This window comes from Erythrolamprus reginae, chromosome 1 (assembly GCF_031021105.1).
Source record: "Erythrolamprus reginae isolate rEryReg1 chromosome 1, rEryReg1.hap1, whole genome shotgun sequence".
NCBI lineage: Eukaryota > Metazoa > Chordata > Lepidosauria > Squamata > Dipsadidae > Erythrolamprus > Erythrolamprus reginae.
Genome location: NC_091950.1, coordinates 163,779,846 through 163,795,721, shown reverse-complemented (window position 1 = coordinate 163,795,721; position 15,876 = coordinate 163,779,846). Strand labels below are relative to the sequence as shown.

The following is a 15,876-nucleotide window of genomic DNA, read 5'->3' as shown; positions in this document are numbered from 1 at the left end:
GCCAGTTTGGGGATGTAGCCTACTGGTGAGCGGGGGAGGGGGGAATTCCCACTACTGGTTCTATAGAACTGGTCTGAACCAAGAGCAACCCACCTCTTTTATGTTTGCATAAACCTGAAAATTACTTTTACACTGAAATTTAAAGGTCATTTTAATGATTCTATGCTGTTTACTAGGATTTTCATCCTTTTTCTCTTTTCCTTTGAATAATAAGTCAACACGTTATGGCACCAATTGCTTGAAATGTTCCAAATATTTTAAACTTCAGTTTTACTGTTGTCCTTAAACATTAAATGTTGTTATCTGTGAAGTATGAAAAAAGTTAAAATGAATATTTTACAAAGAATATTATCACTGCTCCTTCAAGTAGTAAATAGTAGTATTCCCTGGAAGATTTGCACTACCTCTTCAAGGGTAGTTTACAATAGATTAAGTGAGCAAACACACTGTGAACACCTACAGCAAACCATCATTTTTTTTAAAGAAATGCATTAGATCTTGCATATGTGCACATACAGTATATGCACAAACCTTTGATGTCAGTGTTCTACAAGATATGGCTGCTTTAACATTGAAAAAAATATTTTGTTTCCATTAACAAACTTTGAATGCTTTACATAGCCCTGGTATTTTGTGCCTTCTATCATCAGGTATGTGAGACAGGATAGGAAAAGTAATTACATCAGCCACAAGCCTATGTCAGCCCTGTAAGTAACCTTATTCACTTATATCTCCATAGGTAACTTTTAAAGCATCCAGATATTCAGTATCTCCAGATTTAAGATATGTTCTCCTTGCTTATGACATTAAACAGGTAAACACAAATTTAACCATTAAGTATTAAAATATATGCTACTAATTGTCTGAACAATGTTATAATGAAATAGCCTGGAATCTGAAATAAATATGCTTTAATACAGAAAATATTATTTTACTGAAAGAGTAGTAGATCCTTGGAACAAACTTCCAGCAGACGTGGTAGATAAATCCACAGTAACTGAATTTAAACATGCCTGGGATAAACATACAGTAGTCCCTCACCTATCGCTGGTGTTACGTTCCAGACCCGGCCGCGATAGGTGAAATCCGCGATGGGGAATTTATCGACTGATAGTACTTATTTAAGTATTTATATTGCAATTGTTTGGTAAGTTTTCATTGTTTTAAGTGTTTATAAACCCTTCCCACAAAGTATTTATTTTAGATACAGAATTTAAATACAGTATTTACAATTTTAGATATATTTTTTTTTGAAAAACCTGCCGATCGAGTTCGGCGGGCTGTTTAAATCTGCCGATCGACTTCCTCAGAAACCCGCAAACCAGCGAAGATCCGCGAATGATTTTTCTCATTAATATTTCTTGAAAACCCGCGATGAAGTGAAGCCGCAGTAGGTGAAGCGCGGTATAGCGAGGGACTACTGTATATCCATCCTAAGATAAAATACAGAAAATAGTATAAGGGCAGAGTAGATGGACCATGAGGTCTTTTTCTGCCGTCAGACTTCTATGTTTCTATGTTTCTATACTGTTAATGAGTTGGAATCAGAACTATATTTACAGTTACATTTTTGATTAAATTGGATTTGAGTAGTATTTGAACAAAGGCCCTGTATATAAGACTGTTCTGATATAATCAGTATCCTTAATTGTTCAAGGATAACCAATGTCTTTACAATGATGTAACTTTATGAGATAAAAGTCTGACAAAGTTCAGCAATCAAGAAACTTTACGTATAAAAAGTAAATGACAACTCGGTGTATCAAATCAGGAAGATTATAACTGAATCAATTTTATGCTACGTAAAAACCTTGACTGAAACTGAATCCATGTTGTTGACTCTGTGGAGAAAATACCATGACATATGTTCTCTACCTGACAAAGTGAAAGTTTAAATATTAGAAAAATCATTATATAAAATAAGTTCATATGGGATAAAATATTACTGAATTACTATGCTTAGGATTTGGCTTTGATCTGATAAAGTATCCTTTAGTAGTTTAGCTTCCCATTTTAAGAGAAGTACTAATCGCAGATTTCCAATTTTGTATCTATTTGGTTCTTACAGAAATCATGGTGGTGGCGATGATGATGATTTTCTATTTTTTTGAATTTGTCAATTGCTATAGAAATATTGTAACATAAATGTTTATGATTCTTTTTTTTAAAAACCTCAAGAACAGTTTGCTTGTTTTGGAATGATCAGTGGAACAAATTTGCATACATACATAAGCGAATCAATAATGTGATGTGCTTAGAACAAGAACAAGTGCATTTTGTTTTAAACAGTATATTATTACAAATTAAATTTAAAATATTTTTATAATAAAACTTTATTGGGTTGAAAATTGAGAATATGAATGAAAATAGCATGGAACCTAAATGTATTGCACAATGTACATGACATAGAATTTGCATTGCAGTTTCATGTCTGCTGAGTACCATGAGTGTTTTGCAATCATTGTCATTCTTGGCACAATTCATTCACTCTTCCACAATTCATGTGCTAGTGGATTGCAAGAGATTACATTGCCATTACATTACTGAGGAGAAGAAAAGCAGACCAAAAATTTTTCAGTTGTCTTCTTAGTTATGTTCTCTTTCACCATTTTCTGAAAAAGTTTTGAAATGGAGTATTTTATATATCCAAGATATTTTGAGTGTTACTAAATCAGAAAAAGAATTCAGAAGGCATGAGATTGGATCCAGTCTAGATTTTAACAAAGAAAGTAAGCTCTCTTTATGATGACTTCATGGGCTCACCATGCAATTTCCTGGAAAATAATGCAGAAGTGATTTATTGCTTCCTTCTTTCAGAATTTTTTCATCTGGAAAAAAATTTATACATTTTCAATATTGCTTTCACATGTATGATATTCTTAGTTTTAAATACATAAACAATTACTTACAGGATGTGTTAATAAACAATGAATGAACTTGAACCTATTACTACAATTTATAGCTTCTTAAGTATTCTGAATTAATAGATCTAGATGCTATAATTACAGTCACGAAATCAACTTTCAGGGTAGATGGCTAGCGCTTGCAATAGAAGTTCTTATTGTTAAAGGCTCTAGCAATTCCATATGATATATATCCTCTTTATGTGCCACTGCCTTCAGCCAGCTAACTTTATTACTATTTATTAAATTATGTACTGCATTTCAGTCCTGAAGACATTCGGGCAGTTATTCCATTCTATTTATTGTACATATTATCAGCTCCCCAGTGTATGCTTAAGTTTCATCTATTCCCTCTTTTATTTTCTCAAACTTGAATTCTTTCAGAAAATGGGGAAATGTTCACGGACACTTTTTGTTAACTGATGTGTATGCTTCTCGCATTCCATCAATTCCATTGTACCTCTGCTCAATCCAATTTATGCTTTCTTTCCTTTTAAAGAAAAGGAAAAACATATAGGAAAGGTCAACAGAACAATACTTATATTGCATAGCTTACCCCTTGCTCAATCATTTATTTTTATTGGTTGATTGACTGATTTATTGATTGAACTACTTGCAAAGTACAGGTTATTTAATTTCTGTTTAAATGGAACTTCCCAGTAATGGAATGTTTTAGAGAACCCCAAAAATATCCTATTCCCAGATCATACTGATCCAGTAGTTTCAGGAGCAACTTTACAGAAATTTATCTTCTAAACTGAAACTGAAAACAGTTCAGAATTTTCCAGCAATATATATGCTCTGAAAAGGGCTATTTAATTTTGTATTCCATATTTGGAATACCATAAATTAGTCTGGTTTGGAAGTTCAATTTCAGGAAAAAAATTAGATTACTCTGAGAATGGAATAAGGAAGGTAATTCTACCTAGTGATAGGCCTTACATATACCTACTTGAGTTGTTTAATTTCACTGTTATGGATAACAAGTATAGTCCCTCAACAATCATAATCACAATCATATTCACTGTATATATCCAAGGATTTTTTTAAAAATCTGAATTTTTTTTAAAAAAACCAATGTGTATCTTTTGCACATATGTTTCTCTCACACAATACTTTGATTTTCTTTCACTTTATATCTCAAATGTCTCCATTAATATATCTTACTTACTTTACTTTAAGTTACTTTAACCTGTAAATATATGCTATTTAGTTCTTTTTTACTATATATTCCTGAACACAGTAAGAGTAATATTACTGTGTTCACAGTAATCAATATTAGAAGAATTATGATCTTTGATTTTTTAAAGCCAAAAGCTCATTGTACTTGAAAGATAAATTCTACAAACCACATTTACTAAACAAAGTTATTGAAAGAACAAATATTTATTTTCAGACATAATTAAAGGTGCATGAAGAATACTTTCTTAAATACCTTTATTTGAAGAACATTTGAGGAAAAAATGTAAAAGCCAAATGGTTACTGTTCAGTTGCAATTTTCAAGTTCAACGCTTTTAAAGTATAGAAATTATTTGAATGTCAGAATAAATTGTTTATAGATAATTTCTTGTAGACACTATTTATAAACAGTTCAGAGCTGTCCACCTACACAACTTATTCAGTAGATAACCCAGTGATCAGCTTTGTCAGATAACAGAAGTTCAAATTATATAAAGATTTAAAAAACAAAATGTATGTGAGAAATGTCAGTATTAGTCCTCACTTTGCTTGGATTGCAGCATTAAAATTTTAGTGAGAAAATAGCATGTCTTTAAGATGATTTAGTAATCATCTTAATGAGGATATGAGAGGCATGTATGAAATGATGGCCAGCCTTTGATATATTGCATGGGGGAATTTGCAAGTAGAGATTTTGGAATGTTTTTGGAAAAAATATTCTATGTAAATAGTTACTTTGTATTTTAACATGAATCACAAAACTACGGTATATAGTATTATTTGTTTGTTTATTTGATTGATTGATTTATATGCTGCTCCAAGGATTCAGGCGGCTTACAACATATAAAAACAACATTTACAATAGGTAAATCCAATTAAATTAAAAACTAAGCAAACTGTCTACTCATAGTTTGCTCATAGTTTATCCAAAATAAAATTTCATCTGCAGCTGCATGTAAAAAAAATATTGATCCTTAAAGATCCTGAATCTGGGGAATCAATAGTCAAACAATATTGGTTTGGGGCCTGAGGATTCAAGCTTCATGTATGCAATTGTATAAATCTGTGAATACATTTTAAAATACAGATTGGTATCATGATTTCATTCTTGCAGCCATGAAAATAGTTTCAGAAAATATGAGATTTTCAGTGGCAACAGAAAAATTTAATTAAATAATTACATGATTACTATAATTAATGTTTTCAACTTGCATAAATGACAATTGATCTTTATTTGTAATCCCAAAAGAAGGAGCTCAGTCAGTGTAAATAGCAGTGTGTCAATTATAATTTTACTGAAGCTACAATAAAATTGGGCAGAAAACTCTTAAACCTGATACCTATTAAGATATGTATGCTTCTCAATCAGTCTTAGAGTCATTAATACACATGGTTCAAGCTAAGCTTGTTATTGTAGCTCTGCTTTTCTATCCATATGCATTAATTTGAGTTAATGATTACTTTTTCGGAATGTAATTTCCTGAAAGAACCGAAACAATTTTAAAGTTAAAAGGAGAAAGCAAAATAGAATGGCAATTGTAGGGGGAGGGAAGGGGTGTCTAAATATTTTGGTTGTAAACACAGAGAAGGCAATATAGAATTTTCACCATTTAAAACTTATATATAAAATACAAGCTGATTGTATTTACTACTAGAAAACAGGTCTGTATTTTGTATTGCAACCCTTGATATTTTGTGTTTATTGTTAATATTGTTTAATGAAAAGAGAAAGTGGTTGAAAACAGGCTAAAAGCCAGGAGTCTGAATTCTAGTCCTGCCTTAGGCACAAACACAGCAGGGTGGCTTTGAGCTAGCCATAGTTTCTCAGTTCTAGGTAAAAGGCACTTGCAAGCCACTTGAAAAATTGTTGTCAGGAAAACGGATGCATGGATTTCTCTAAATAATCATCTGGAAACTGACTTTAAATGCAACTGTATTGATATTTAATTTGTCTAATATTGCAGCCAGATTTGGAATTGCCTTTTAATTTTTGCTTTGCTCATTTAAACATACTGTACTACTGTATATAAAATATCTCCTGCGTACAAGAATTATGATAAATTAATCCATATCTTGTTATAAAGCTCTAAAAATAATTTTAACCAAATGACTAAAGATAGCATGCGTTAAAATTAAAATTACATGTTTAATACAAATCTGAATTTCCCCAAATCAGCCTGTTTTTCGGCAGTGTAATATTGGCTATTGGATATTCACACAGGGGATAACAGCACTGTGCAATTGAAATTTTCTATGCAAGTCTTTTATTTATTTATTATTTATTTATTACTTAGATTTGTATGCCGCCCCTCTCCGAAGACTCGGGGCGGCTCACAACATGTAAAAAACAAATCATAAGCAATCAGACAAATTTAAAACATTTAAATATTTAAAAAAAACCCCATATGCTAACAGTCACACACACAGACATACCATGCATAAATTAAACGTGCCCAGGGGGAGATGTTTCAGTTCCCCCATGCCTGACGGCAAAGGTGGGTTTTAAGGAGTTTACGGAAGGCAGGAAGAGTAGGGGCAGTTCTAATCTCCGGGGGGAGTTGGTTCCAGAGGGCCGGGGCCGCCACAGAGAAGGCTCTTCCCCTGGGGCCCGCCAACCGACATTGTTTAGTTGACGGGACCCGGAGAAGGCCCACTCTGTGGGACCTAATCGGTCGCTGGGATTCGTGCGGCAGGAGGCGGTCTCGGAGATATTCTTTTATCCTGGTTTATTCAGTCATCATCTTTTCCTTTATCCACAGGCAAAAAACCACATAGTGAAGTAAATTTCACAGAAAGAACACACATTTTAAAGTTCATTTTCAAAACTTTATAAAAGTTAAATTTTATGAAATGCTTTTTGTAACAGGGATTAATGTGTTGTAAATAAAATCTGTGAGTAATTGGTACAAGGAATATGCTGCATAGTATTCCATAACTAAATAAAAGGTTATTAGTATTGATGAATATAGTTGTAAAATGAACATATACTTTTAATAGATAGTAATCTTAACTTTATGAACATTAATTTTCTAAAGAAATATGTGTTGCTGATAGTCATGAATTTATCCTAGTACTATAATTTAAAAGTTTGTAATTTAATTATGATTTAATAGATATGATGTATTATACTTCAAGAGTTATTTTGGTGTAGTTATTTTGGTATAATGATTAAGGATATAAATTAACAGAATAACAGAGTTTAAAGCACCTTGGAGGTCTTCTAATCCAATTCTATATCATTTCAGCAAATGATTGTCAATCTCTTAAAAAACCTTCCATTTTCAAATATCTTCAACTTCTGGAGAAAATTGTTCCATTGATTAATTGTTCTGTCAGGAAGTTTCTGCTTAACTCTAGGTTGCTTCTTTCCTTGATAAGTTTCCATCTGTTGCTTTTTGTTTTGCTTTCAGGTGCTTTGGACTCTCCAGAGCACCCTCTTCTTTGTGGCAGCCATTTAGATATTAGAAGACTTATTATTGTTGTTGTTGTTGTTGTTGTTGTTATTATTATTATTATTATTATTATTATTTAGATTTGTATGCTATATGTCTCTCCAGAGACTCATCCTTCTTTTCATTATTATTATTATTATTATTATTATTATTATTATTATTATTATTATTATTATTATTATTATGTCAATACAACACAGCAAACAAGATCACACTGCTTGATTTCGTATTTCATCACCAGTCGGGCGCTTCCCAAGCACCTAGGACTGTGTGATGTAGCAGCAAATTATGTTTGCCGATCCCAGTAAAGCGGCCTTTTGCAATTGACAGATGAAGATTTTGTCAATTCCAATGGTTTTTAAATGTCCGCTGAGATCCTTTGGCACTGCGCCTAGCGTGCCAAGTACACTGGGACCACTTTCAATGACTTATGCCAGAGTCGTTGCAGCTCGATTTTTAGATCTTCGTATTTCACTAATTCTCTAGCTGCTTCTCCTCAATTCTGCTGTCCCCTGGGATTGCAATGTTGATGATCCATACTTTCTTTTTCTCCACGATCACAATGTCTGGTGTGTTATGCTTCAGAATTCGGTCAGTCTGAAGTCAGAAGTCCCACAGGAGTTTTGCTTGCTCATTTTCGACCACTTTTTCGGGCTTATGATCCCACCAGTTCTTTGCCACTGGTAAATGGTAGTTCCAGCACAAGTTCCGGTGGATCATCTGTGCCACAGCATCATGTCTATGCTTGTAGTCAGTCTGTGCGATCTTTTTGCAGCAGCTGAGTATGTGATCAATTGTTTCATCTGTTTCTTTACAGAGTGTGCACTTTGGATCGTCTGTTGATTTTTCAATTCTGGCTTTGACAGCTTTTGTTCTAATAGCCTGTTCTTGTGCTGCCAGTATTAGTCCTTCTATCTCCTTTTTGAGTGTTCCACTTGTAAGCCATGACCAGGTCTTTTCTTTATCCACTTTGCCTTCAATCTTCTCCAAGAACTGGCCATGCAATGCTTTGTTCCACCAACTGTCCATGCAACTGTCCATTATTATTATTATTATTATTATTATTATTATTATTATTATTATTATTATTATTTAATTAATTAATTTTATATGCCACTTCTCACCAAAGACTTGGGGCGGCTTACAACATATAGAAATAGTATATATCGAGATATGATTACTTAAAATTAAAATTAAGAATTACATTACCTTGTGGGGTGCCTCAGGGGTCAGTCCTCTCCGCCCTGCTATTTAATATCTACATGAAACCGCTGGGTGAGATCATCCAAGGGCATGGGGTGAGGTATCATCAGTATGCTGATGATACCCAGTTATACATCTCTACCCCATGTCCAGTCAGCGAAGCAGTGGAAATGATGTGCCAGTGCCTGGAGGCTGTTGGGGTCTGGATGGGTGTCAACAAGCTCAAACTAATCCGGACAAGACGGAGTGGCTGTGGGTTTTGCCTCCCAAAGACAATTCTATCTGTCCATCCATTACCTGCGGGGGGGGGGAAATTACTGGCTCCCCTCAGAGAGGGTCTGCAACTTGGGCATCCTCCTCGATCCACAGCTGACATTGGAACATCATCTCTCAGCTGTAGCGAGGAGGGCGTTTGCACAGGTTCACCTGGTACACCAGTTTCGGCCCTATTTGGACAGGGAGTCATTGCTCATAGTCGCTCATGCCCTCATCACCTCGAGGTTCGATTACTGCAACGCTCTCTACATGGGCCTACCTTTGAAAAGTGTCCAGAAACTTCAGATTGTGCAGAATGCAGCTGCGAGAGCCATTGAGTGGTTACCCAGGTTTGCCCACATTTATTCAACACTCCGTGGTTTGCATTGGCTGCCGATCAGTTTCTGGTCACAATTCAAAGCCCTACATGGCATCGGACCAGAATACCTCCAGGATCGTCTTCTGCTGCATGAATCCCAGCGGCCGATAAGGTCCCACAGAGTTCGCCTTCTCTGGGTCCCGTCAACTAAACAATGTTGTTTGGCGGGCCCCAGGGGAAGAGCCTTCTCTGTGGCGGTCCCAGCCCTCTGGAACCAACTCCCCCCAGAGATCAGAACTGCCCCCACCCTCCTTGCCTTTCATAAATTGCTCAAGACCCACCTATATCGCCAGGCATCGGGGAATTGAGACATCTTCCCCGGGATCATATAGTTTATGTATGGTATGCTTATGTTGTATGATTTTTATATGATCAGTTTTTAGATAATTTTTAATATTAGATTTGTTACATTGTATACTATTATTATTGTTGTGAGCCGCCCTGAGTCTGCGGAGAGGGGCAGCATACAAATCTAATAAATTATTATTATTATTATTATTATTAATAATAATAATAATAATAATTAAAAAAACTAAAAAAGCCTATTAGCATAAACACATGTTCATTCAAACAAGCATTACATTGGCCAGGGGGGAGAATCTAATGACCCCAAGCTTGGCGGCATAAATGAGTCTTTAGAGTTAGATAGTATCCAGTTTTCGAGTCTGTCAAGATTTTCTGTATCTTGAGCCTATCTTCTGGCTGTTCCTGCCAGTGTCATGCAAATTTGATAAATTCCCTTCCTATCCCCTCATCTAAATCATTGATGAAGAACAACTGACCTATGACAAAGTCTGTTACTCCATTGCATGCTTTCCTGCATATAGATGGAGTTCCATTAAGAACTACACATTAGTGTTGTCATCCGGTTGGTTGATTACAAATCCACCTGGTGTTAATGTTGTTTAACCCACATTTTTCTATCTTATCAAGCAGTAGGTTGTGGTGTACTTTATCAAATTCCTTACTGAGGTCCAAGTAAATTGTATCCACAGCCTTTCTCTGTTCCATTAATTTTGTCACATTATCAAAGAATGAAATTAGATTTGTGTGGCATGATCTGTTTTTGACAAAACCAGATTGGCTTCTGGTTATGACTTTGTTTGTCTCTAGGTGTTTCCAGATTCACTGTTTGATGATCTTTTCCAAATCTTCCCAGGTATTGATGTCAGGCTGGTAGATCTGTAGTTTCCTGGATTTATTCCCTACCTCCCTTTTTGAAGATGGGAACTACATCAGACTTTTTTCAGTTCTTTGATAGTTCCTTGGTGCCCCAGGATCTTTGAAATATATAGTTTAGTGGTTCTGAGATCACATCTAACAATATCTCAAATTTGGAAAAATAAATACACAGGTTTCATAAAGGACATTTCTCCTTTAACTGCTTGGATAACATATTTGTTCAGAACAATTATTACGGTTTGGCTAAAATGAAATATTAGAGTATATATAACCTATAGAACAAAATACAATGGCAAATATCCCAGTGAAGATAAGATAATGCAACAAAAAGTTGATAAACTATCATGGTTAGTTTTGGTATTGATTTAAATCTCTTCTGGACAATAGAAATATTAGAGCATCAGCAATATGATCTTATACTAACTTCTGAAGTTTAAGATTCCATTATTTAGGATAAACCAAAGTAACAATTTTAAGTATATATATAAATTATCACCTGCAATTAGAAATAGGAGATCCACCATATGACTTAAAGGAAGCTTGGGGGTACCACAATACCGTAATCCTGTATGGTAGACAAAATTGGCAGAAATTATGGTGATCAGGTGGATTTATTTCTGCTTCAATGCAAGAAATGCAATGTAGGTATTTGATTCCTGTTAGACTGGCACATATTTATCAATATTATTCTTTCACATGTTGCAGAGGTTGTTAAAAATGCTCATTTTTTTTTTTTCATTTGTGATGATCATGTAATAAATTTATAATCTTGGCAAAAAGATTTTGGAGTGATAAGTATTATGTCTAACAGAAAATTGAACATTCTCCAGAGTTAAGCTTATTGCACTTATTTACAGGACTAAATTGAAAGCTTAAAAAGAAATAATTGGTTATCTATTTAATTATAGTACCCCAGAATTATTTGTCTATTATTGGAAAACTTTAGGTTACAAGTGAGATGTGGATTAGTAAAGCCTCTTCAATTGCCATTTAGAAAAAATATAACAAACTGGATTCTGTGATTTATAATCTGGTGTATCTCTTATATGAAACATTTTTACATGTAAATCTGATTTTTTAATTACACAGTAGTAGATTTTTTAATGTAAGAATATTTTCTATTTTTTTCTCAGAATGTATCCTAGAATTATGTTACTGCAACTACCTGATATTGTAATAGGGAATAGAAATGAACTGCTTGTTGAGGTGGGTGGGGTGGAACTAGCTTTAACTTTAATGACGTAAAAGGATGTTGAGACTCTAAAAAGAGTTCAGAGAAGAGCAACAAAGATGATTAGGGGGCAGGAGGCTAAAACATATGAAGAACAGTTGCAGGAATTGGGCAAGTCTAGTTTAATGCAAAGAAGGTCTGGAGAGACATGATAGCAGTGTTCCAATATCTCAGAAGTTACCACAAAGAAGAGGGAGTCAAATTATTGCAGAAGAGACGGAGTAACGACTCGGACACAAGAGCTGGATTTAAACTTGGGTCATTTTTATTATAATAAATTTGCATAATTTATTAATTAAATTAGCATGAATTAGCATAAATTTGCATAAATCAACATACTTAACTATGACCCGGAACCAATGGACCTGCAGGGTCAAACAAACACTTCCGGGGCGGAAATGACGTAAAAGGTCAACATTCCTGGGCAACTATGGGCGTAATCGATGCTGGTCCAGGTGAGGGACCTCTCCCTCACCTGAGACCCTGCCATACACTCGCATGAGGGGGGTCCCGCCGGCTCACCCCTACCCTGGGACTTCAATAGCGGGACCCAAAGACAGGTTCCCCCCAAGTGCGCAGGTAGCACCCACCATGGTCTTGGAGAGAACCTGTCAATCATCCCCAAAGATGCCCAAGGGAGAACGCGCAGTTGCTGAAACCACCCAGATTTCCGCCCCTAACCTGCCTACCCAATGACCAGAGGTAAGCCAATTAACCTAATTAAATGCAAACACCCCCTAACCGCACATCCATCTCCCCAGTGTGGAATGGGCGAAAAAACAGCCTGGCCTAATGGGCGAGGCTGCAAAAAATTCCCATTCGGCCCCAGCAGGCGACCCCTAGGCACACTGCAAAATAGGGAAGGGCGGGTGGGTGTCTGCTCAGGCAACCAGGTCCGGGCGAAAAGGCTGTTTCCCGGCCTGCTGCCCCTTAAATAGGGCCAGCAGGCCCCGCCCGGACCCGACGTCATGCCCGGCCACGTGGGCAGGGCATTCCCGGCCGAAATCTCGTCTCGCGAGATTTCGGCCGAAAACAAGATGGCGGCCGCCATCTGAAGGGTCCGAGTCTGCCCGGCCCTTCAGCAACATCGCCGTGGGGCCGGTGAGTCAGCCAGCGTTATTGCAGAAGAGACGGAGTAACGACTCGGACACAAGAGCTGGATTTAAACTTGGGTCATTTTTATTATAATAAATTTGCATAATTTATTAATTAAATTAGCATGAATTAGCATAAATTTGCATAAATCAACATACTTAACTATGACCCGGAACCAATGGACCTGCAGGGTCAAACAAACACTTCCGGGGTGGAAATGACGTAAAAGGTCAACATTCCTGGGCAACTATGGGCGTAATCGATGCTGGTCCAGGTGAGGGACCTCTCCCTCACCTGAGACCCTGCCATACACTCGCATGAGGGGGGTCCCGCCGGCTCACCCCTACCCTGGGACTTCAATAGCGGGACCCAAAGACAGGTTCCCCCCAAGTGCGCAGGTAGCACCCACCATGGTCTTGGAGAGAACCTGTCAATCATCCCCAAAGATGCCCAAGGGAGAACGCGCAGTTGCTGAAACCACCCAGATTTCCGCCCCTAACCTGCCACGGAGCGGGGGTCAGATCTCTATCTTGGCCCCCCGACTCCCCCCTCTATCTGCGCCAGCTCACGCAGAGACCTCTGCAGGTCCTGTAAGAAAATGGCGTTCCCCTGTTCTGACAGGTGAACGCCATCGGCCCGGTAAAGCCACGGCCGATCTACAGTGATGAGGGGATGGGCCACTACAATCCCCCCTAATTCTTTGACAGTTTTTCCCACGGCCTTATTCACCCTGCGCCTAACCCGGTGGATGGCCCTAAGGGAAATGGCGTCCCTCCAAACGATCCGTGGGAGGATCTCTGACCACACCACTTGCGTGGTGGGCCATAACGTGCGAAGCCGCCGCAGGTCTTCGCGCGCCTGGACGATCAACGGTAGACCGCCAAGCAGGCATAGGTCATTGCCACCGAGGTGCAAGACCAGCCATCTGGGTGCGGCTATGGGCTGCCGACCACCCAGTCCCATCTGGGCGCGACCCTGGGTAGCCGCCCGCCCAGCAGCGCCGGGTACCGCCCTGAGATGCTGAGTACCCAGCAACGTCGGTAGGAGGCCCTCCCACCGCATACCCCTCCGGCCCATCCAAACAACATTGACCCACCGTCCCAACGACAGCTGGGTCCCGATGGCACTTCTGGCTGCTGAGCGGCCGGCCCAGAAGACCATGCTGTGGCCACACAGCAGAGCCGTCGGTTTCTGCGTGGACTGGGAACCTGGAAGAGGACACACACAGAGAGGTTACCTAGCCTAAACCCTGCCCCGGATCCTCAGCGGGCCTAACATAACCCAAATATGCCGCTGACCGCCAGCGGCCGATCTCCTGAATCCGTTGGGCCGGGAAACCAGAAAGTGCCGCGCTAGTGGCGGCGCCGATACGGAACGAATGCGTTCCATAGCCGGCGGGATCCATGCCTACCTGAGACATAGCCTTAGACACTATCGCCCAGAATTGATACTGGGTCAGGGGGGAACCATCCTGGTGTATAAAAAGGTACCCACGCCCTGACCCACGCAAAACACAAAATTGCTGCAAAGCAGCCACCGGGCAAACAGACTTATCGGTGGCTGCGCTAAGTTCAAGTCTAACCCCTCTGTGTAACTGATCTGTCTTGGAGTGTCTCACCAAAAGAGAGACACCCCCCTGTCTAAAGGTCAGATCAGCGAGCTGGAAAGCGTGGAGCGACAAGTCAGACTGCGAGGAGGCCACTGCCTCGCTGACCCTGAGGGCCCCAAAAAACATAACGCGAGTCGCTGCCCTGAACAGCCGAGCCTCGTAAGGAGAGGCACACAGACTGCCAAATGTCTGATTAATCAGAGACAGCTGCTGAACCGTCAGGGCCCGACGAGAGTCAGAGGGGAACCCCTGTCGCTCCCTCACCCAACCTTCCAGCATCCTCCGGATGCGAAAATCACCCGTAAAATCACCAAACCCCCCCGCCTTGGACAGAAAGGCGAGGCCGGCTAACCTAGCCCTGATAGTCCTCACTGAAAGGCCACGCCCCTTCAGCAGGACACAGAATTCAGCTAGGTGCTCAACCGGGGCAGGCCAGCAATGGGGGTAACCCTTACCCAGCCTGAAATCCCCAAACTCCTTACCTGCACGCTGATAAGCTCGCAGGGTGCTAGGAGCTACCGATAAGGCGATCGCCCTGGAGGCCTCGTCTCTCCAGCTCTCGAGAGCCCGCCCAGGCTCCACAGGTGGGCTGGAAACACCTCTGGCGACTCTCGGGCCCACGGGGCCAGGGTCCGAAACCTGGACAACTGACCACGGGACAAGGCGTCAGCCACCCCGTTATCTAAACCAGGGACGTGCCTAGCCAAAAACAAGGCGTTCAAAGACAAGGACCTGTGCACAAAATGGCGGACAAGCCGCATCACCCTATCACTCTTAGAGGACAGGGCGTTCACAACATGGACAACCGCTAGATTGTCACACCAAAAATGCACAGTCTTATCCCTGAACTGCTCCCCCCAGAGCTCTAAGGCCACTATTAAGGGGAAAAGCTCCAAAAAAGTTAAGTCCTTAACCAATGAACAGGCACTCCATTCCGGAGGCCATGCCGACCAGCACCACTGGTCACCTAACACTACCCCAAAACCGCAAGTCCCTGCGGCGTCGGAACACAGCTGCAGCTCCGCTTCCAAAAGAAGCTCCTGCCGCCAAAACGACAACCCGTTAAAACGTTCCAAAAACTCCCGCCACACGCAGAGGTCAGCCCTGACCCCTGCACACAAGCGGGTACGATGGTGGGGCAAACTTAGCCCCTTCATCGCATCGTACAACCGGCGAGAAAAAGCCCTGCCAGGCACCACTACCCGACAGGCAAAATTAAGAATCCCAGCCAACTCCTGGAGCTGCCGAAGAGTAACCTTCCTGCAGCCCAGGACCGCCTCAAGCTTGGACCTGATTTTAATCAACTTATCCAGGGGCAATCTGGAAGATTGCTCCACTGAATCCAATTCAATACCAAGGAAGGTAATCCTGGTGGCAGGGCCTTCGG

The 15,876-nt window shown here is 39.7% G+C and overlaps 1 protein-coding gene across 1 annotated transcript in view; it reads left to right on the top strand.

Moving 5' to 3' along the window:
* DPP10 (dipeptidyl peptidase like 10) overlaps nt 1–15,876 on the top strand; it is a 259,843-nt gene that overhangs the window by 125,027 nt on the left and 118,940 nt on the right. The window contains exon 5 of the mRNA XM_070731023.1: nt 740–814. Coding sequence (XP_070587124.1) covers nt 740–814 — 75 coding nt within the window. The remainder of the gene's footprint in view (nt 1–739; nt 815–15,876) is intronic.